The following is a 22403-nucleotide window of genomic DNA, read 5'->3' as shown; positions in this document are numbered from 1 at the left end:
GAAAAAAACATAATTTTTACATATGCACAGTGTACATTGAAACACTGCATTATAATAGCAGGTTTAAAAGCCACTTCAAAGTCAGATTTTATCATGACTTTTATATACCTGTATCAAAGCCATCTGCTAAATTATTTTTGCATTGATGGCCCTCCCTAGCCTCGTGAGGCCGTCCTGATCTCGCAAGCTCCAGTTTTCCACTCGCAGATCAGTCTGGCATCTTGAGGCAGAGAAAATTTGGAGCCGTTCGCCATCCGACTGACCAATCAGCTTTGGTTTTGAGGCGGGTTTAGGTGTGACGCAACATGGCGGCTTCCACGGATGAGATGAGCATAGCTATCGCACAAGTTTTTATCCATAGACTGTATATAAAATGGACCAACAGATCCCGTTGCTCTGGACAGAGACCAGTGAAGGATATTAGAAGCACTTTTCAGGTTACTGCGCAGCCTCCAACTGAGCTTGACGACGTAAATGTGACGTGAGCAACCTGTCTGAAAGTTGTAAGTCTTCTGGTAGCTGTGCCAAGAGAAAGGAGTTGTAAGGAGATAACATGGGCACAGGCTAATTATTGCAAACTAAAATGCTAGTTAACATTAGTAATTAAACTTAAACAGCTAATGTAAGTCGAAACTGCCTGCGAGCTTCTCCTGTACTATACGGTAATTCCTCTACTATGCGACAGTAAGTCACGTGGTTATGACACAATCGTTAGCCTATTTTTATAAAAACATCTGCTACGGAGCAATAATGTGAGGTACAAGGTAATGGAGCCTTTTATACATTGTCGTGTTTCTTCAGAAATAAACAATGCACAAAAAAAGTCTTTAAACGCTTCAGATGTAAAGTTATTCTCTGTCAAAGTGACGTCAAAATGAATGGCAGTCAATGGAATGCTAACGTAGGGTGATCGTTTGGTAGCATCAAAATGGCGCCATAGGAGGTTTGAGCTCTGAAGCGAAGCTTACCCCCTTGGTTTTATGCGAATTAGAAAGTATTCCTTCATTGAAAGAAGAGCAAAAAACGGCGCTGTAGGCTTTTCTCGGAGGAAAAGATGTTTTTGCTCTTCTTCAGAAGTGTACCGTGAAAACTTGGTGGGGATTGTTGTTGATGAGGTTCATGTCACATACAAATGGTAAGTTTAAAAACGTTAACGTTAGCTATGTTACCTAACTTAATTGTATGTTAAACGATGGCATTAGAAGAACCACAAGGTTCTTGAAGCCAAACTAACGCTAGCTACACTAACTTAGCTAGCATCGTTGATCTGATTGGTTGATTTGGCCCGTCTATCACCAACATAGGTGGTGATAGAGAGATGGTTTATCCAATCAGCTAACCAGTATTTTCGCCCATTCCCAAAAATTCTCCAACGGAAAGTTCCCAGATGGATATGCCAAGCAAATGCAAAGCAATCCATCTGGCGGAGTCAGGTTAGGCCCTCCCCCCATTATCGCATGTAACTGAATCACACAGCTGGTGTTTGTCGCACTCACACATGGAATTTGCATCACATGGCAGCTGTTCCACATTGTTGGAAAAAATAATGTTAAGGATTTGACTTTTCTTTTTTTTCTTAGTTGGTTCCAGTGAAAACTGCTATAGATCATAAGTGCTGCCATGGTTTTGAGTTGACTTAGACACAGTGAAAGACCTATTATCTCACCTTTCACTGTGTTATGTGGTTTTATTGTCTTTGAGTACTTTGAAAAGCCTGACCTGAACCTGACCAAACCCTACCGAACCCGACCAAACCTGACTGAACCCAACTGAACCTGACCAAACCCGACCAAACCCGAACTTCAGTTAGAGCTGAAGTTCTTTGCCCGAACCTGACCAAACCCGACCCCGAATCTGGCCGAACCCCACCGAAACCTGCCGAACCCGATCAAACCTGACAAAACCCGACCGAACCCGACGCCTAAAAGTCAAGGTGCTATACTTTAACTCCTCCTAGAGATTTCATCCAATGGACTTCAAATTTGGTCATCTCAACACCTTAAAGATGAAAAGGTATTAAAAGAAAAACCTTTCGTCAGATGGTGTGGACGTGGCGGCCATTTTGAGTGTTTAGCGATGAAGTTGTTGTAACTTGAGTGTACGTTGTTGTATCTGCCCGAAATTTCTTACGATTGACAAGGGTCCAGGCCTGAGGACATCTACAGGCCAAAATTGACTTTTGGTCATAGCGCTCCCCGCTGGCAACAGGAAATGCGCCTTATATGACAAACATCATCCGATTTACATGAAACTTATAATGTGTGGTCTATATGTGATAATGAGCCGCTCCCTATACTTTAACCACACCCACTTACTCAGGCCACGCCCCTTTCATAACATTTGAACCGTTTAAGGTAGAGTCTTGTGTGAGGTACCATTGAACTCAGCAGATAGTTCCTTATTCATTGGTGATGGTTTGGCCCACCCCCTATGCTTTGGCCACGCCCCCTCTCAAAGCTAATGAACTGTATGACGTAGAGTATTGTGTGAGGTATCATTGAACTCAGCAGGGAGTTCCCTTTTCATTGGTGACGATTTGCAGTGTCTGAGTGCTGCGCAAATGCATGGTCGCAAGGAGCGGCGTCCACCAGTAACCCCGACACGCACAGAGGCACGAGGGCCCGTTCAACGCTGCTTGCAGCTTTAATTATTATTATTATTATTATTAAGAAGATCAGGAAGAAATACTCTGGACATACACTGGCATTTGGTGTGCTGGGGACAGTGCACGCAACAGGGTCAGGACTGGTTGTTTTAAGCATGAGCATTATAATGCAGTAACGTTATACTAATCATAATGGGTTTTCATTTGAATTTATTGTTGAACAAGGTCTCTGCCAAAACAACTCATTCAAAGTCTTCATTTAGAAAACAAATCTTGTTAGAGAGTCATGTCCCATTGAAAGGATGACAGACGACTGAAAAACGGGTCAACTTATCCTGTGTAGGCAGCATGTAATATGCCTCGCTGAGGGCCGCTGTCAACGTTGACATGGGGTTCAAACAGAAGACCTTGTACTGACTACGATGGGCTTCTTCTGAAGTCAGTCTTATGTTGAAAATGGTGTTTAGACAGTGAGTGGGCACCAATAAAGTTAAGATTAATTGCAGCCAAAACCCAAGGCTTCTGCCATAAAGGTGACCGGCACCATGAATTTAAAACAAAATGACTACAGGAAGAAAGCATGCTAAAATGTCAGTGTTTACTTCCTGTTTTGTCCAGTTCAGCTTGACTCTCACAGGAGAGATATTGTGTCAGACAGTGAATGCAGCATGTTTTCATGTAATGTTTCTCTATGAACTACCGCCTTCCCAATTAACGATGATGCATGCAGGCAGAAAGTCACTCTCTCCCAGAGCTGTCAAAAGGTGCATTAAAGTGATTAGCTGGACAGCCACACGCTGGGATTAGACAGCAACCATCTTCTTAATGTGATTCTAAAGAGTCAGTTTTGTAAATACAGTATTTCTCAGAGTCAAAGCACACAGAAAGCATCAAGCTCTGACAGCCACCACCCATCATCAACTTTTCTGTATTAAAAAGGTGGGAATATCTTAAAATCAAAAACACCCTCATTACACGAAAGTCACTGCTGTGCTGTCTGTTCAAAGGTGACAAAACCAAGTTTGCATAGAGATGTTTTATGACACAAATCAATAAAAGCTCTCCAAAAGCTTCAGAAAAGACATTGAGATTAGGGCCAATTATTATTCATAGTGCAGAGCAATACACACAAGTCAAGCGCAATGTCACATTCTTCAACTCTGAATCCCTTGATTTATTTTTATTCAGCTGCTGAGCTAAAATGATAACGTACATTTTCATTCACAGCAATTTTACAGCTCCTTCTGTTCTCCTTGGTGGTCGCCTTGACTACACTATCATGGGGGGTTTAAATGAAGTAAGGTCTTCTGTTGATAAATGAGAAGAGGGGTTGCCAAATAAACAGCGGAGTGTGTTTTGCATATTTGTGTGTGTGATGAATGTGATGATTCTTCATCAGAGGCTGTGAAAAGACACATAGTAGTCTAGCTAATAAGAGAGGGACAGAGTGGAAATAGATTTAATCATGCTCTTTTACTGGAGCTTGTGTGTGTGTTTGTATATTTGTGTTTATGTGTGATGAATGTGATGATTCACATGATGGAGTGAATGGCAGCTGCCAAGGGAAGTATTGTAACGTGCACACACGCGAGTGATTTGTCTAACCACTGTCTTTTACTGGTTTAATTGTGTTATTGACAGCCCCAGGTTGGTTAATAGTGGAGTGAACTTAGCGCCACCCAAGACGATTGTGATTGGTTTAAAGAAATGCAAACAACCCATCTTTTTTTTTTTTACTCCTATCCCAGAATGTATGTGTGTATTAATAATGAATGTCTGTGGGACAGAATTCTTGATACAACTTGCATTTATTCTTCGTCAGTATACAGTAGATGTTAACAGTATTCGTATTCATTATAAATGCATTTATATGTCACAGGCTTACAGTTTAATGTAGGAGAGCCAGCAGCCTGTTCTTAGGTTTATACAAAATTATCTAAAACTACAAAGATAAAAGTAAACTTGGCACATGACTCATAAGCATGCATTTTTAACTGCAGTTAAAACCCCTTTTGTAGCATACAAATGTGATAAAATCATCTTTCAAATTATTGCGAAGTCATTAAGACAGAGGGCATTTAAGTCCCGCCCCCACCGGAGGGGAAAACATCTCTCCGCTCTCCTTGGACTTGTATTGCGTTAAGGTGCCTCCTCGTCAATTCCGTCTGCTAGCAAACAACAGAAAAATGCCTAAAAGCTGCTGTGTGATTGGATGCACTACCAGCATAGAAAATAACCCATAAATTAGTTTTTATAAGCTGTTGAACCGAAACATAGCTTTTAGAAAAACAAAAGTGGATACAGACATGAGGAATCTGCTGTCTTCTGTAAGTTAAGCATTTTGACAGTATGCAACTTGTGTTATAGTGGAATGTGGATACATCAGAAAGCTATGCAGCATTATGTTCGCAAGTGTCTTAGCTTGCTAACACATAGCTAACATTAACTTACTAACACTAGAAGTCATCAAAATAAAAGAAAATAAAATCTTACATGTAGGGGCTTTGACTGCAATTTAAAAATTAACAATGTTATAACAAATAATGAAAACGAGATAAAAAAGGATAAACTCAATGTTCCGATTTCTAGCAACCATTGACCTACAGACTTGTTATCAAGTGGCAGAAAGATTGATACACATTTAAAGCTTTAGTACGTAACTTTGTTATAATAATGAACGTCCGTTACATTCAAGCCATTGCCATATATGAGTTGATACAAAGCTGATTAAGCATATCAGCTCCACAAACCTCTCTCTGTATTTCCCAGTATGGCTATGTTGTGGTAAATGATGTAGTCTGGCGACTTTCGCGCACAGAAGCTCGAGTGAAGATAATTACATTCTGAAGAGGCTATCATGTTTTTTGTAATCCTCCGTGTCCTCTTTGGCTACAAGCAACTGCGTGGAGGAGGGTTGGTGCATGATCACGGAAGGCTTGTGTCATGTGGATGCGACATTGTTGTTGTCATTACTTAGAATTCCTCATGGGGGAGACAGAAACTACGCACTATAGCTTTAACTATAAATTTCCTCTTTTACAGGTTGCTAGAATGTGAAACATCATGAAACAGAAATACATTATTTACCCTTAAAATGAATATTCAACATTTCTTTAATTAGTACTATCATGAATATAGTTATTGACAATTGAATCAAGGGTAAAGCTAAAAATCAGTACAATTGTTACGCCCCAGTCTAGGGGTGCCTAGGACGCAACATGAAAAGGCCCTATCTTCCCCGTCTCCCAAGTAGCCACAAACAGTTTGTTGAGATAACAGCAAACTTATTTATTTTACAGAGAACGAAAATATATACATAACATATAGATGTATAAGGCTTCAGGGTGCCTACCACCAAAATAACAAACAAAACAATTCTAACTGGGAGATTAGAAATTAACCTAACAAACAAAAGGGCAAAAAGAATGACAAAAGACTTACCTCCCTAACTAACAAAACAGGAGAAAACAAGATTAACAAACCTGGCGGTCCACCCTTACTAAACAAAAGAAACGGTACCTAATCTAACACAAAACAAAGCAATAGTGTGGCCGGTTGGGAGATGAGGAGGAAGAGAAATGCCTGCTGCCCACAGACGGCCGCCATCTTGACTCCTTATAACAGGTGGTTTCCCCAGCTGCAGCCAATCACGAAGCTGGGCACGAGAGCTTCCCACCAATGAACTCCCAGCTATGGCACACACCTATTTGCATATAAAATTGGAACAAGAGAAAAAAACACAGCGCACACACAGCAGACCAAAGAAATAATATGACCACAGTCATAACAACGATACAGTATGCATACGGTAACTGAGTAAGGGATAATGCAGAGGTTAAGGTTGTCGGGAAGGTTAACTTTACTGCTGATGAGCTAGAATCTCCGGTGGAAGCCAGAGGCCTGTACTACGAATCAAGATCAACATGCCCTGGATTTCTTTCAGTTACCCGGCTTCACCTAACCTAACAACCGCGGTCCCGCATAAGCTGTGTCACAACGGTGGTTAACAACTTGTTCAATCAACCCAGGGTTTCCCAATCCAGCGGCGCGCACGTTCACATTAAAGAGGTGGTGTTTGCACAGCATGACCAATCGCAAACATCTACCAGAGCCGCATATTTTACATAAGAAGAGCAAACTATAACTCTACATAAATATGAAGAACACAGACACGGTTTTGCAGGCAAAACGCAATACAGTCGCTGCTTCCTAACACAGGAGGAAAGCTGGCAAAAAAATAGCCGACGCTGTTGATGCATAAATCACAACACTTGAACAAACTGAACATAATTACACTTGTGCTTTCCATAAACTGCCGTTGCTTTAGCCTATTATTTCAGTTGCAATCCTGGCAGTGGTTAGTGATCATGAGAGCAAATAAAAATTATACACGGCTCAACAAGCCGACAAATAGCCTATACGTAATTCCCTCCACTGAAAATCTATATCTTTCATAAAAATACCCATCAGGGAATGTTAACAGGGTTGTCGGTCTCTAAATGTTTTAACTTTTCTGAGCGCACCACTCTCTCTCTCTCTCTCTCTCTCTCTCTCTCTCTCTCTCGCACCAAGCTCCACAGGATCTTCTAAGAACAGTGACGCCGTTATCAATCGAGTGTTGATTGGTCAGTAGGCGGTGCTTTTACACCGGTTGATCTCTAATCTCCAACATAACCTGCTACCGAGCAGGTTAGGTGTTCAGCATGAGTTACCATGGCGATTGAACCCGGTAACAACAGATCCACCAACAAGATCCATTAACAAGGCTGTGTAATAAAGAAAGTTATTCATTTGACCAAGACATGTTATTAGTCAGACCTGTTAAAAGTGACCCAGCCTGATAATAGAAGTGAATTAACAACATCAAGTTGCTATTTATAGATTACGATATTATTCATAGTATTGACAATGATTTTTTTATTGATTTAATGAAGAAAGATTTCTACGAAAAATTCCCTCGATTTAATATCAAGGGTTAAAAAGGGTCTGACTAACTTTTGTTTTGCACACTGCATATTTAAAAAGCAACTTTACACTTCTTAGAGACGATCATTATTGCTTAAGTGACTTCTCTGGGGCGAGCTAGCCTCCGTTTTGTTTGACAATACATTGTCACCCAACATCGCTTAGAGCACCTTTAATGTGCTTTTGATTTTGTTTAATGTAACCCTTGGGTTACACTGATGCTGCTTTTCAGCTCATCCAAGATTCTCTGCAACTCGTCTGCTGCCTGCCTGATTGAATGAACAAATTTCATGATCTCAGATCTGATTCGAGTGGTATTTTGGGAAGGCTGGTCCTGTGCCTCTGATTTGTCAGACTTGTCAGACACATTTCCACCTTTTTCCTCTGCTGCCTTTGCCTGTCTGATGTGATGTAACTCTTTTGCATCCATGGCAATAAAGAACATATCCACTGCCACAAATAAGCCAGAGAACACACCTGTTGCTACCTCTGCCACACGTACTACCCTGGATGTTTGTGCTGCAGTCTTGCCGATGGTCAGCACTCTACCAAGTCGCACCGCTTCAGAAATGCCACCCAGGCACTTCCCTGCCCTGCAGCCAAGCTGTAACGTGTTGTTTTCATCTAACTCACTATCCTTATTGTCAGTTATGTCAGTTGATTCACATCCAATCTCCTGGAGCCAGGTGGCAACTGCCTTAACTTTCTGTTCAAGCTCTTTTATGAGGCTTCGAATAGCTTTGCGATCAGAAGACTGGTTGACCATATTAGTGATATTCGAGACACCAGCAGTGACCCCACCAGCCACACCCACTCCTACTCCAACCCCAGTGACAATAAGAGAGGCTCCCAAAGTGAAGGGAGCCAGTATAAGGCCCACTATGGATGTAATCCCTCCCACCGCTCCAATCACTCCACCTGCCAGACTGCCGATGGTGGTGCCTTCATGCACACGTTCCAAACCGTCAGCCACTTCCCTTAGCTTGTCCAACTTGGTCTGGAGTTCCTCCACAGTTGTTTTGCACTATCAAAAAAACACAGACATTGTCAGCGGAAAGGTAGGTACCTACAAACAGTTATTCAAATAAAGAGCAACTTAGCATAACACTGAACAAGACATTATTAAGCAACCAAATGTTCCAATTAACTTTGATGAAGTGAAAACACACAGTGAGAGGGTCAAAGTTTAAGACGAAAACACCCAAAAACAAGTTCACGGCTATTTTAATGTACACAGTGCCATGGATACGTATGCTAAGCCTCTTTCATGATTGACAGGTCAGCGTGTTACCACGCCCCTAAAGCATCTCCTGCTTTATTGTCAATTTTAAAATAAATGGGACCATAATTTACAAAATGAACATCATGCTCTATTAAAGAAAACTTGAAAGTAGCGATTGAGGTCATAAACTCATTATGAAAATGTTTACTGAGGTCAAGTGTGAAATAGGGTCGTTTTCCCATAGAAATCTAAACGGATTCAATTTTGCAACTGGGGTGTCGCCCCCTGGCATGGTCCTACCAGACTCTCGTACATTTCATTTGTACAGAGAGTCTGGCCACTCTTCATTGACAAGTGTTAACTGCCTTGAAGGCGGGTACTCTGTTGAAGTTTAAAACTATTGGATCTGCGCAGAGCCACTCTGGTAGCCTGGCTCCGCCCTCCTACATACTGTCTGGTTGGACTAGGCTAACGAGGGGACAACAATCAGTTTAGCATCGCTAGCGTTAGCCTTAGCCAACTCCTTAACTAACGGAGCGAGCTGGAAAATCATATATTCGGCAGTGTTGCCACAACGGACTGCCTCTTTCTCCGCCGCCATTACGGAACTACATTCAAACTACCGCGTCACGACCTCAACGTCATCGTTCTCAGTCACTCCCTCTGTTCGCTGATTGGACCACCAAAGATTTGGCCGGAGAAAACCCAAGAATACACCGCAAACCCAGACGGAGTACTGAAGGAAAATGAAAATTGAGCGGCAGTATGTAGGAGGGCGGAGCCAGGCTAGTCGCCCCCAGGTTTAAGGCACTTCCGCATTGGCTTCATTTTTAAGGCCCAGAAGCTTCGTCCATTACTTTTGAAATCTATGGTCTGGTTCCACTTGATCAAGAGAGGCACAAATTAAATATAATATTAAGAAGCTACATGCCTATTCGGTAGGCTATTTTACTACTTGACTTGGCTTTATCTGTAATAATACTGGAAATATGGATGCACAATTGTGGTCAAAATTAGAATCACAGTCTTTCTGAATTGAGATCACAATTTTGTAAAAATAAATTTAAAGCCTAATGGTAGGTTTCCACACAGCGAAATTTCGCTTCGCTCTCATTGAGGTTGAATGGAGACGAAAATCGCCGACGAAAATCGCCGACGAAAATCGCCGAGGCAAGCGAATCGCCGAGGCAAGCGAAACAAAGTTGAGGAAAGTTTAACTTTATTCAAATAGGACCACTCGAGAACCAATCAGGTTCGCGTGTTTGTATTTGGAGGTGGGAGTTACAAAAAAAGTCTGACCAAGTTGGCGTAGGTTATCGTATTGTATGTGATTGAATTGTTTCTACACGAACATTGGTACTTGTATCAACACGAATTGTGATTTATATGACACAAAAACTTAGTCAGGGCACATACACCACTAAATAGACCACTGTATATGTTAGTTTAAACACTCGAACTTTTCAGCTAGCCGACAGGCTAATTGCTAGCATGTTCGGACATTAGATTTCATTGTAAGCCTAGCCTGGCAGCTAGGTTATTGTGCATTTGTTTGATTACATGTTTTGTTGGCGAACATTGGCGCTTGTATCAACACGGATCTTACAACCTACAATAGCAACGATAGCTTGCTAGCAAACTACCTGCTAGCTACCTATGCTACCTAGCTTCAACCCTCTCTGCTAGCTGCCTAGCAGCCGGTGTTCTGTTGCGGTCTGGCATGTTGTTTTCGCGACCACGCCCCCGAGGCAATATTTCGCTGGCCGAAATTTGCTTGTTGTTTCGCTGTGTGGAAACCTACCATAATACTTTTCCTTTAACATCCAATTAGTTGGTAAAAAAGCTTTTTATTATTTTCTTTACCTCTAATCACTTTATAAAATAATTTATTTGATGAGTTTAACATTGTATTTACGAGTGTCATACCTTTTTTGAGAGACAGTTTACAATAAAAGGACGCTCCAGGATCTCACTGGCTGTTGGTCTTGATTGAGGGTCTCTATTTAATATATCATTCAATAGTTCACAAAGCTCTGGTGAAAATGTCTCTTTGAGAGATGGGTAAGGACCATTAATTATCTTGGGCATCATCTTGATCGTAGTCTCTGCTGAGAACTGAAAAATAATTATTGTTAGAAAACACTTAATACTAATTATAAGATCATATGTTATAGTATACACATACTACTATATATTATACCCTGTTTGTATTTATCAAGTTAATCTTTGTTGTACACTCAACATCAACTTTACTTACAACATTCTCACTTCAGGGAAATACTGAAAATATTTCCCTTGTTGCAATTACATAACACTGAGGATTGTCCTTATGCTCTGTCATAATGCATAGCAGCATTTTTGTTAAATTCTTTACTTTTAAAAAAAATTAAATAATACATAGCACAGTTGTGTTGGTCTTACATACATTTTTGATGACATGCAAAACTGTTACTTACTGCCAATTGTCGAGTACAGAGCTCATAGAGTATGCAACCCACTGACCAAATGTCACTATAAATGAAGCAAATATTATTATTATTATTATTATTATTATTATTATTATTATTATTATTATTATTATTATTATTATTATGTATTAGTGGTAGTAGCACAAAATAAATAAATAAATGTGATGCTGACAATGAAGGTAACATTGGACAAAACATTATTCACTTTCTCTGTATATTATCTAGACCTACTTTAGCATCCTGCGATAACTTCTCAGGTATGATTTGAAACTATAAATAAAATTGAATTTAACTCAGTTAAAGGAGACCTACTATGCTTTTCCATATTTTCTGTCATATCTATAATGTTACAATTTCATATGTTCATATTAAACGTGGCCAAAGCTTCAAACTATGAGGTAAATGTATTCAAAAGAAATCCCTGTTAGCCAAAAACTCAGATTTCAGAGTTTTCAATGATAACGCATCACTTTTGTGAAACCGGCCCCTGGTTAGCATCCCTAAATGAATCCTTCTCCCTCTCTCTGCCTCAAATACACACTATACACTGTAAAATACAGACTTGTTTTACTATTAAGGGATTCATTGCATTGATTTGATGCAACCTATGTAACATACAAGCTGGTCAAATAAACTTTCCATTTACTTTTTTTGTCCAGCTGAATTATGACAAGGAGGCTCTGTAGTATTTTTATTTTAGGTTTTTAAAGGCTCATCTGGCTCAAACATTGCGATTGTGGCTGTGGCGTTTTTCTGGTTTCTTTACACTGCACAATTCATTTATTGTAATAACAACCTAAACTGAGTGCATTTGTGGGGGGGGCACATGTAATACATTTCTCATTTTGGTAAAACACGTTTTACCTTTTAGCATCATAGGTCCCATTTACGAATACTTCCGGTGGCAGATAATTTATTTTTTCCAACAGATTTGCTGCAGTGTTTTTTGAACTGTGTGGGGGGAAAAAAACATCAAAAATGATTTGTATAAAACAACCAAACATACATGCATAGTACATTGACTGATTGATGAGATCTTCCAGTTTTTCCTTCCCGAAACTGATTCAGATAACTGAACTTGCGTTTTAGCTGATGAGTAAATGTATATTAATTATTTTTCAACAGCTGTACACTACTAACCCTGTATGGGTGTGATATAATTACTATCATTATTGTATGGCCTGGCTCAGGTTAATCCCTTGCTAAAACATGAACAAATACATGCAGAGATTGAATGCCATAGTCATAACAGAAAATAAATATATTCATGGATTATGGATTATCATATACAGAAACAGAAATCCAAAGGATAACATGCTAAAGTGAAGACAAAGACAACACAAAGAAGCACAAGACAAGACATACTGTACATACATACATGCATACATACATACATACATACATACATACTAGAGCTGTCAGTCTTCCTCTATAATACCATTCAAATTTCTTTTTTTTTTTAATATTCAAATAATAAATAATATTTGAATTAATGCTCATATGCAGCCTGTTATAAATATGTACTACACTACTCAGGCTTATGCATTGTCAATGCCACTATAAGCATGTGGTTGTTGTTACACATTCTGTCCACTGGAGGGACTTCCAACATCAGCCTGGCCATGAAGGGGATCTACGTCATGGCGCATTGCATTTCTGGCATGCTGTTCTCTGTTTACATTTTTTTCCACCACGCACACAGCGACAAACACAAATCAACAGAGAACTCTGTAATGAAACATTGTCTAACAAGTGTATTGAAGCGGCTCTGTTGTAAAGGCTAACGTTGCTCGGTTAGCACAATGACATCATGTTAGAAAGCACAGCCTGAGCGATTTGTCATAAACTAAGTAACAATAGTGTTAGCCACGATGCTAACAGCATTGATAACTAAGCCAAACTGTGCTGTCACTACTATTTTAGTGATTTAAAAGCAACCTGTTTCTTGCAGATTGGCACGTAACTGAGAATACAGCTGTTAGAAGGTAATATATGAAGTCGAAGCTAACTCTGACAGCTGTAGGGCAGCTAACATAATCTTTAGCTGTCTCCATGAAGCTCCCAGCTAAGCTCCTATAACTCACGACGCGGTTAGGAAACCAGAACGAGCTAACTATTGATAACATAAGCATTTTGGCTTGGTGGATGTCATTTTTAAAGTCATGTTAAAACTATTTCCCATCCTTCTTCTGATTTCCAGCTGCAGTCTGTTACTCCCCCCTGTACTAACGTTACTCGGTACGTAACGTTAGCTCACAATTCCTTGTGTTTCTCACTCCCGTAACTTATTGTTCATCAGACGTGACATGAGAAGAGGGAGATTAGCTAACGTTAGCCAACCTATTTATAAAAGAAATCACATTTGAATAGTAATTTCAGCATTCAAATAGTATTGATTTTTTTACTATTTGAATTATATTCAACTTTCGGAATTCGTTCCAACAGCCCTAATACATAGATACATACACACATACATACATGCATACATACATACATACATACATACATACATACATACATACATACATACATACATACAGACATACACATTGTACAAAAATAAATAAAAAATGTACAGTACTTTTCATGGATTTTTCCAAATCCATCCAGGCACACTATACCAAATTCTGTGAGGAGTATGTTCTATAAAATATGAAAAGGTAAAACTGTAACTTTAAATAGACACATTAAACATTAAAAATGAACACAAGTAATTTTTTTGATACGATTTTCCTAAATAAAATGTTGACAGCCCAAATGCCTATTTTTTTTTAATTTCATATGGGGAAAATATGTATGGCAAAGTTTCATTGGAATGATTGAATATCACATCATCAATACGTGTGTTTTATCTTCTGATGATATAAAAAAGCTAATGGATAAATTCTGTGGAAACGCACGTCTTTTTGCATCTTTTAATCAGTGTGTGTAAAATGTGTAGTACCTCTGGTGTCAGATGTTTGTGAAGCAAGTCTTTTTCATGAATGGTTCTCAAAGCCATACAGATCTCAACAATCCAGCTCAGTACCTAGAAAACAAATGATGGAACCTCTAGAATAGCAGGAATATCAATTAAATGCCATTCCACTCACAAAACAAACAATACAAATTTGAAATGTATTGTACCTCAAACTCCTTCAGAGAGTCATTCATCTCTGTGATCTTTGCAGCAAGGCTCCCTCCCTGACAGTAGTCCATCACAACATAGTAAGTCTTCTGATCTTTATCTTTATAACAGAGAGAAAATAGAATCTGTTGGTATTTTATAACTACAACTAATCCATAGATAGATCAAGATACATTGTTTTTTTTCCCCTCTGAGCTCACGGTTTAGTTGTTGATTGGTACTTAAAGTTAGGATTCAGATTTTCAATTGAATTGTCTCAGAATTAGCCCATGGCCCAAAATGGCAACTTGGTTATGAGAATCAGACCTTCTCTTACAAACCAGAAAATATTGATCATATTACTGCTATGGAAAAAAGCAAATGCATGTGTTTTAAAAAAACAAAACATTTTATCAACAATTGTTTTGGTTGTGATCAGACATCCATTCCACGGCCAAACCCAGCAAACATTGAGACGTTTAATGCCTGTTGTTTGAATGATGTACCTGGCCATCTGCTGGATGTTCTTCCTGGATGTTTTAGCAAAAATGAAATACAGTATTGCTAAAGTTTATTTAGACAGTGTGCATTCAGCAGCTTTATACAAGAACTGAAAATAATAAGTCAACTAAGTCTAAAAACATTGTTTGTACGAGCCAAAAACCTTTTTCCAAGCTGTCTATGATCCCACTTGGGAGAAGTTGCCTTCATGGCCTTCTGCCACAAAGTCAGTCCTTGTTGACAGGAGGTAGTGGTGGATGAACGGGTCAAATACAGGATTGTCAACCAGGAGACTGTAGGCTTGGGCCGGTGTAAACATTTTCAAACCGGTTTGATTTCAAGCCAAACACCGGACCAGTATACCGAATTCTACCACTAGGTGTCACTCTTGTCTCAGCCGCTCCCTAGTGAGACTGATGAGAGAGCCCATAATGACTGAATGAGTGTGGTGACCCACCGCTACTGAAATGTGATCGCTGTCATGGCGCTGCAGTAAATCGCTGTGAGACGCTAGCGGCTCTGTTAGTTTGTTTATGAACAAACATTATGTTAATTACGATGTCATATTCCTTATTACCAGTGTTGGGCAAGCTATTGGAGAGTTTAGTGAGGTAAGCTAACGTTACCAGTTATTCTACAGTAAATTAAGCTTCCCCACACTGAAGCGAACGTTAGCCCCCAAATAAATAAAGCAAGCTATAAGCTACATCAACATGGTCAGAGCTATTTTTTTATATGTCATGTATACATGTAACGATACACGTCTGTGTTTGGCGGTGGAATCACTAATCCTCAGCAGTTTTATTTCAGACCGCAGGAGAAAGCTCCGCTGTGCGTGTGTTGAGCTTTAGAATACTCTGGTAAATGTACTGTGTGGACACTACCGCACTACTTGATCAATACAAGTAGTAACAAATGCATGTATATAGCTGTCCATATTAACGACAGCGATGTACAAGTGAATTGCACTCTGAAACTCTAGGGGCACCAAATTGCAAAGAAATCCAATGTTGCTTTTAAAAACATTTTTCCCTCTTGTCTGCCATTAAATTTCTCGTACCGTAACATCCCTACACTGAGTAACAGCAGGTGTCCCAGAGGTAAGGACATAAGCTCTCTATTCTAATACATTTGTTTTAAAATTATGTTGAGTCTCATTACTTGTATCACAACTTTGTTATGTGCATACCATACTTGTGTATTAAACAGACATCAACATGTTCAGAAGAACATAAAACTTGAAGCAGATTTGTTAAAACTTACCTTTGAAAGAGTTTTTGCTGTTCACAATATGAGGATGGCTTGTTGTCTTGAGGATTTCTATCGCTGAGGTTAATGCTGGATCAGCATTTCCGGTAGTCTGTTAAAAACACCACTTGCATAAAAAATAGCCTGGCAGAGTGACTGGCAGCACACAGGTTAAAGTTGTATGCCTGAGATAGTAGTCAAAGAACTATATCCTTGAGCAAAACTCTTTACTTTGCACTTCTACCTGCTGCCTCAAATTGTCCAAAGGCTGGCTGCCTGCACATACCGAGGCAGTAGCTATTAAACGTAGGTAATGTTAGCCTACACTAGCAGCTAGCATAGGGTAATTATTTTTGCTTAACGCTAATGGGTTAGTTGGATTCACCAAAGTCACACAATAACACAGTAACCGATCGAGACAGCAGAAGACCCACAACAAAAGCAGCAGAACAGAAACTCCTGTGTTCTGCGAGGTAAAATTATTGTTTTTGTCAATAGACTCTGGTGGCTTTGAAGAGAGTATAGATAACGGCTTCAGGTCCCTGCTGGAAAGGGCTGTCTGATGGCAAGGTAAAGGAGTAAAAATATCTAAACATAGCATACACTTGAAGCAATAGTTTGGCTTCCCTCCATGGCACCAGCTATCAGTTTGTTAGTCTAACTTTTTTTTTCTTCTCAGACACGGAGTGATACCTATTGTGCAAAGAAAATAGATGATATAGCAGTGGTATGTGGTAATATATAATGTAGTCTCTCTCCTCCTGGTCAATTTAATCTATACGCCACATTTAAAGGCGATGAGGAACTGTGATTGATTACAATGATAATGTATTTAGCCTTTTACATTGCGTTGCATTGCTCCTGGTTTGTGCTACTGCTGACAGTCAGCAAAATTGAAACAAAATAGTGTGCCATTTCTTTCATAATCAATAATCTGCTATCAGTTCCATGTGGTGACTTTTTTCTCCGTAGTTCATAAAACCGTCCTATCACAGATGGTTTTTTTTTAGATTAGCTCAGGAACTCTTAACTTACCTGATCTAAAATGATCTTTTTAATGAGAAATGTGTCATCTCCCTTTGTGTAAACAGAACCATTTTCTGTTTCTTTTTGTAGTACATAGCCATTCTGTGCCAGGGTGCTCTGCTCTTTCCCCATCTTTGTTGTTGTATTCTATTGACACACAAATGATCAAGTCAACACAAATATGCCATAGTAGTGCAGCATGTCATTGTGCAATTCTGTATTATATAATGAACTTTGAACTCTCAGATGATTCTATTATTTACTTATTAACTTTCAATGTTTGCAAATCCGATGCTTTCCAGCAAAACGCTCATAGTCACACCTGATAAAAACAAAACAATAAAACAATAGAGCCTTTCATTGTGATTATTTAAATAAAACAAATTGTGTAGCAAACAAGTACTGTACATACCCAAATGTAACACCTGTAGGTGATCCAACATTGGCGAATGAGGCTCTGTTCTAACAACCAAAAATGAACTTTAGTTTATATTGAGGAGTGAAACGAAAGTGAATATGAAGGTCTCCACCCACTAGTGCTGCATCATCCTATCACAGCTTTCAAAGAGGTGTTGAGCTCATACAGTATTTGCATTGATGTGCCAGGTGGTGGAAAAGTACCACATTCTAACTAATGACAAAGAGAAAAACTGTTGTATGGGGTCCTAATAATATTTTTGAGAACTGAAGATTCTGCTGCATGCACTGCTATTGGCAAGTGAAAGCTAAAACTTGACGCGGCCCACTTGGTCAGTTAGGACAGAAGACAAACAACTTCTCTCATTTAAGGTGGTTTATTAAAGCTGGGATAATAATATAAACTTGTATACAAGGATATTTCCGGTTTGAGAATCCACAGTCAGCGGGTTGCTGTTTTTCTGTCTGTTCTTGCCCCAAAAAGAATGCAGGCTATTGTGATTGGTTAATACTAAGGCGGGAGGCAGCCATGGTTTAAAGGGGTGATAGAATGCAAAACCGATTTTACCTTGTCATAGTTGAATAACGACAGTTTATTGGGTAAATAGGACATACATAGAACCTCAGAATCGTTTCATTTATGTTCTGGTCATCTTCATTTTTGAGAAATCATGTTTTTCCTATAGTTTGGCAGAGCACATGGCTCTAAATACTACAATACCGATTTGCAGCCTTTGTTATGGAGAAGAAGCCAGTCCAAGGTGTAGATCAGATAACGGTGCTGCAAAGGGTCAAAATAGTAAAACTTGTCCAGCCAATTTAATAAAATTAAGGGTTTTATTCGTGCTCGAGTCCATAGATGCAGTTAATGGATACAGGCACGGAGAACTGAAGGCTCTGTTAGCAACGATTAGCTCTGTTAGCAACGATTAGCTCCGTTAGCAGTTAGCTCCAGTAAGCTCCGTTATAGGAGTGGATGAAACTGCCACAGACAGGGGTAACAACCAGACTCTGATAAATGACATTCGGGGAGCTTCCACAGCGGTGTGGCCGCGGTGTTTTGTACGGTTTTATTAGTACAGTTAATCCCAAGGCAAGAACACCAGCAATATGCTACTACTAACGGTAGCGTCTGAGCCTGAAGTGACTGTGTGAGACACACGGCGCAAGACTTCACGAGGGGAGGGGCTGGAGGCAGCTGGTCTGGGTGCGCTGTAAAAAATGTCGCCTATTCATGTTTTTAACACTAGGCTGCCCGCAGATACGCTTGCCTATTAATCGGCTTGATATACTGGGATATTGGCCGATGCCGATTATGTACAAAAAATGCCAAAATCGGCCTCTAGTTACAATGTAATCTGCCCAACAATAATAGGGTAACGCTACCATCATATTACCACATGTTGTAGTTTACGTTTCACCACTCAATATCACGGTTGTTATTTTGCACTAGCTGTAGGTCAAGGTTGCATAGTCATCACCTAGCCTAATCATAATGCTTGGTCCTAGTTTATATACATTTCTGTTGTTGTTTGGTGTTTAACGTTGCCAACGTTAGCTATCTTTAGCCGTAAGGGACCGTTCGGTATTTATGGAATGGACCACCGGAGGAAAATAAGGGAGGGTCATGTCTTTTTATTCTTTGTTGGGGGGAGGGTCATCCAATTTTTTTTAGTCTATGGGGAAGGGTCATCCAACTTTTGTATTCATGAGTAGAGCAAAATTTCAAAGTGCCTTGTTTGGTGCATATTTATCCATGTAACTCCATGTAGCTCTCTCAGTCTCAGCAGATGGGTCCCTCCCTGTTTAGTCAGCCAGACCTGTAGCTTTAGAGACCGTGGGATTACCCAAACTGAATAAATCCCGCTCGCACATATAAACACAAAACTGCTTTGCTAGCTAAATCGTGTTGTAACTAAGACATCTGCTGAAAAAAAAATGTTATTCATTAGCATGATTCCCGTACTGCTTAGTTCAAAAACATCCAAAACACTGTACGAAAACATAGCTGACCAGACGCAAGCTTTTATTTTGAAAAGCTGAAACTCGGGCCACAGACAGCACCAGCCGGCAGCCGGGAGGGCATGAGATGGGAGGTATATCCTTTCGGTCCCGGTGATTATTTGTGATTATTTGTGAAAATGTGCCAACGACACCCTTTTCAAGGCATTTGAGAAGGAAGAAGTGGTAACATGCAAGCTACCAAATTGATGCTCATCTGAGAAATTGAGTTTTGGATAATGTTTAGCTTCGGCAAGCTTACCTATGCTAAAATATACAATGACTGAGGAAGCCTAGTGACGAGTCCATAGCAACCAGTGTTGAATTACCCAGTGTGCTTTGCTGAATGGTCTCAATGTTTTATTGTTTTATTTCATGTGAATACTAGTTCACTAGATGAGTAACTTAGTATTTGAAGTAATGCAGTAATGCATGAAGTGTGCATGTAGTTTCCATGCTTATTGTGTTTCCACAACAATGTTAGAGAGTAAATCTAATGAAATGGCCACCACACCATAACAGAGGAGTGGGATGCGTCAGATGAGAATGCAGAGGTTTAGTTATGTACGTCATGGCTGTAGAAAAACAATGGGATCTGTACATCTTTGCCAAGCGCAAACTGGTACAATAAGTTGTTGGGGAGGGTCATCCCTTTTCTCCCAGTCATTTTGGAGGGTCATCCAAAATTTAATGCTGGTGAAGAGAGGGTCAGGTCTATTTTGACTAAAGGTCCCAAAACTCCTCTGGGGGCCCCTTAATTAAATAATGAACAGTCCATAAGCCTGTTCGCTATTGTGGAGCTAAGTGTTCAAAGACAATTGGGCACGAAAGACAACAGGGTAATAATAATAATAAGAAGAAGAAGAAGAAGAAGAAAATATGATGGTTAGTGTTGACTTTACAGTAGTGTTACTAAGATGAACCTTACGTCGCTGTGGTGCAACCAAACATCAACACAAATTGTGTATCAAACTAACTAGTTTTAACGTTATGTTTAGTGTGGACTTTACACCCTAACTTAAGAGAGAACTTAGACACAGATGGTGCAACAGGATGCTGATGTTTATCTTTCACTGTTGCTTAAACAGCTGTCATGTTTCACTTTCGGTTTCTCCTAAGTAACCTCAGATGGCTTTAATCTATGAGCAGTACTGTAATACCATGACCATGTATCTGTATGAATTAGACAAAGTGTTCACATTCAATGTAATAATGAAAACAAGAGAGATGTGTTGGAAAATGTCTAATTTATTCTGCTGCAGGGCAAAATAAGCTGATACGAGAAGATAGTGTAGACAATCAAACAATTAGTTGGACAACATGTTAGAGCTATGGGACCAAATTAGAGGAAGGATACCCAACCCAAGTCCGACGGGACCCGACGGGACCTGCCGGGCCGGGCCGGGTACGGACAGATGGGCCTGTTTAGAAATGAATTTCGGGTTTGGGTTGGGCTCGGTCACATCAGCGCGATAAGGCATTGAACATTTTAAATTTAAAACAGCTTATCATGTAGGTATCCAATGGGCCTGTTTCAATTGATGCAAAGGTTTGTTTTTGTAATTAAAATAAATTTAAAATATTACCCTAACATCCGTCTTCTTGTGTGCGGAAATTAGAGGTCGACCGATATGGGTTTTCTCTTGCCGATGCCGATCTTTAGAAATCAGGGTCAGCCGATGGCCGATAAATGCTGCCGATTTATTTTGGCTGATATTTGGCCGATATGTGCTTGTTTTTAAACCTCTATTTGAAAGATAAAATGTAACACTAATATACACAGAATTTCTCAACAAAAACTTTTTTGAACACTTCACCAATCTACACTTGTATACTGCAATTAAAAATGTATAATGTAAAAACATACTGTATATTGTATAAATAATGTATTCAAAATATATTAAATAAACAAAACAGGTAAGAAGAAAATAAACTTTGTCAAATAAACTTTTCAATGAAAAAATAAAGTTTAGTGCACTTAACAGCATTTATTATACTTCTGAGACTACAAATCTGCAAGCTTCACAGAAAGTGACATGTTATTATTAATCTCAACACTATTTCCTCCTAACTCCTGTTGAATCACATAAGACTAGGGCTATCTAAAGTCAATTCTTGTTCACCTTGTTTGTTAGATCATTGTTCATTTGTTGAAGTGTTTTATCTGTGTTTTGGGGACCCTACTGTTACATGGCCTGTTGCCCTCATTAGGATCTTATCTGAGCACATTTCTGTCATTCAAGCAACTCTTGGTTGTAATTTAAAACTCGTCCAGCCAATATAATAAAATTAAGGTTTTTATTCGTGCTCGAGTCCATAGATGCAGTTAATGGATACAGGCACGGAGAACTGAAGGCTCTGTTAGCAACGATTAGCTGCGTTAGCAGTTAGCTCTGTTAGCGGTTAGCTCCGTTAGCGGTTAGCTCCAGTTAGCTTTGTTATAGGAGTGGATGAGACTGCCACGGACAGGGGTAACAACCAGACTCTGATAAATGACATTCGGGGAGCTTCCACAGCGGTGTGGCCGCGGTGTTTTGTACGGTTTTATTAGTACAGTTAATCCCAAGGCAAGAACACCAGCAATATGCTACTACTAACGGTAGCATCTGAGCCTGAAGTGACTGTGCGAGACACACGGCTTCACGAGGGGAGGGGCTGGAGGCAGCTGGTCTGGGTGCGCTGTAAAAATTTTTGCCTATTCATGTTTTTAACACTAGGCTGCCCGCAGATGCGCCTGCCTATTAATTAGCTTGATATACTGGGATATTGGCCGATGCCGATTATTTAAAAAAAATGCCAAAAATCTGTCGACCTCTAGTTACAATTTAATCTGCCCAACAACAA

The 22403-nt window shown here is 39.7% G+C and overlaps 1 protein-coding gene across 1 annotated transcript; it reads right to left on the bottom strand.

Annotated features, from left to right (window-relative positions):
• Positions 1–7748: 7748 nt before the first annotated feature.
• LOC116064432 (serine/threonine-protein kinase 33-like) lies at positions 7749–17666 on the bottom strand. Its single transcript, XM_031319648.2, has 10 exons — positions 17554–17666; positions 17151–17288; positions 16131–16227; positions 14387–14487; positions 14205–14288; positions 13842–13903; positions 12125–12211; positions 11249–11303; positions 10719–10907; positions 7749–8594 (listed from the first exon to the last, which is right to left on the bottom strand). The coding sequence occupies exons 2-10, from the start codon at positions 17271–17273 to the stop codon at positions 7764–7766; spliced, it is 1629 nt and encodes a 542-aa protein (XP_031175508.2). The 5' UTR covers positions 17274–17288; positions 17554–17666; the 3' UTR covers positions 7749–7763.
• Positions 17667–22403: the final 4737 nt, after the last annotated feature.

Source organism: Sander lucioperca, chromosome 1, assembly GCF_008315115.2.
Source record: "Sander lucioperca isolate FBNREF2018 chromosome 1, SLUC_FBN_1.2, whole genome shotgun sequence".
Taxonomy (NCBI): domain Eukaryota; kingdom Metazoa; phylum Chordata; class Actinopteri; order Perciformes; family Percidae; genus Sander; species Sander lucioperca.
This window is presented reverse-complemented; position numbering and strand designations above follow the sequence as displayed.

What these genes read in the sequence shown, in the direction of transcription:
- LOC116064432 (XM_031319648.2), bottom strand. Translation starts at nt 17,273, where the DNA reads ATGGGGAAAGAGCAGAGCACCCTGGCACAGAATGGCTATGTACTACAA. An exon ending in ACTCTCTGAAGGAGTTTGAG is followed by an intron (nt 14,289 to 14,386) that starts GTACAATACATT and finishes TTTGTTTTCTAG; the next exon opens with GTACTGAGCTGGATTGTTGA. An exon ending in GGGACCTATGATGCTAAAAG is followed by an intron (nt 11,304 to 12,124) that starts GTAAAACGTGTT and finishes CTTCATTTATAG; the next exon opens with TGACATTTGGTCAGTGGGTT.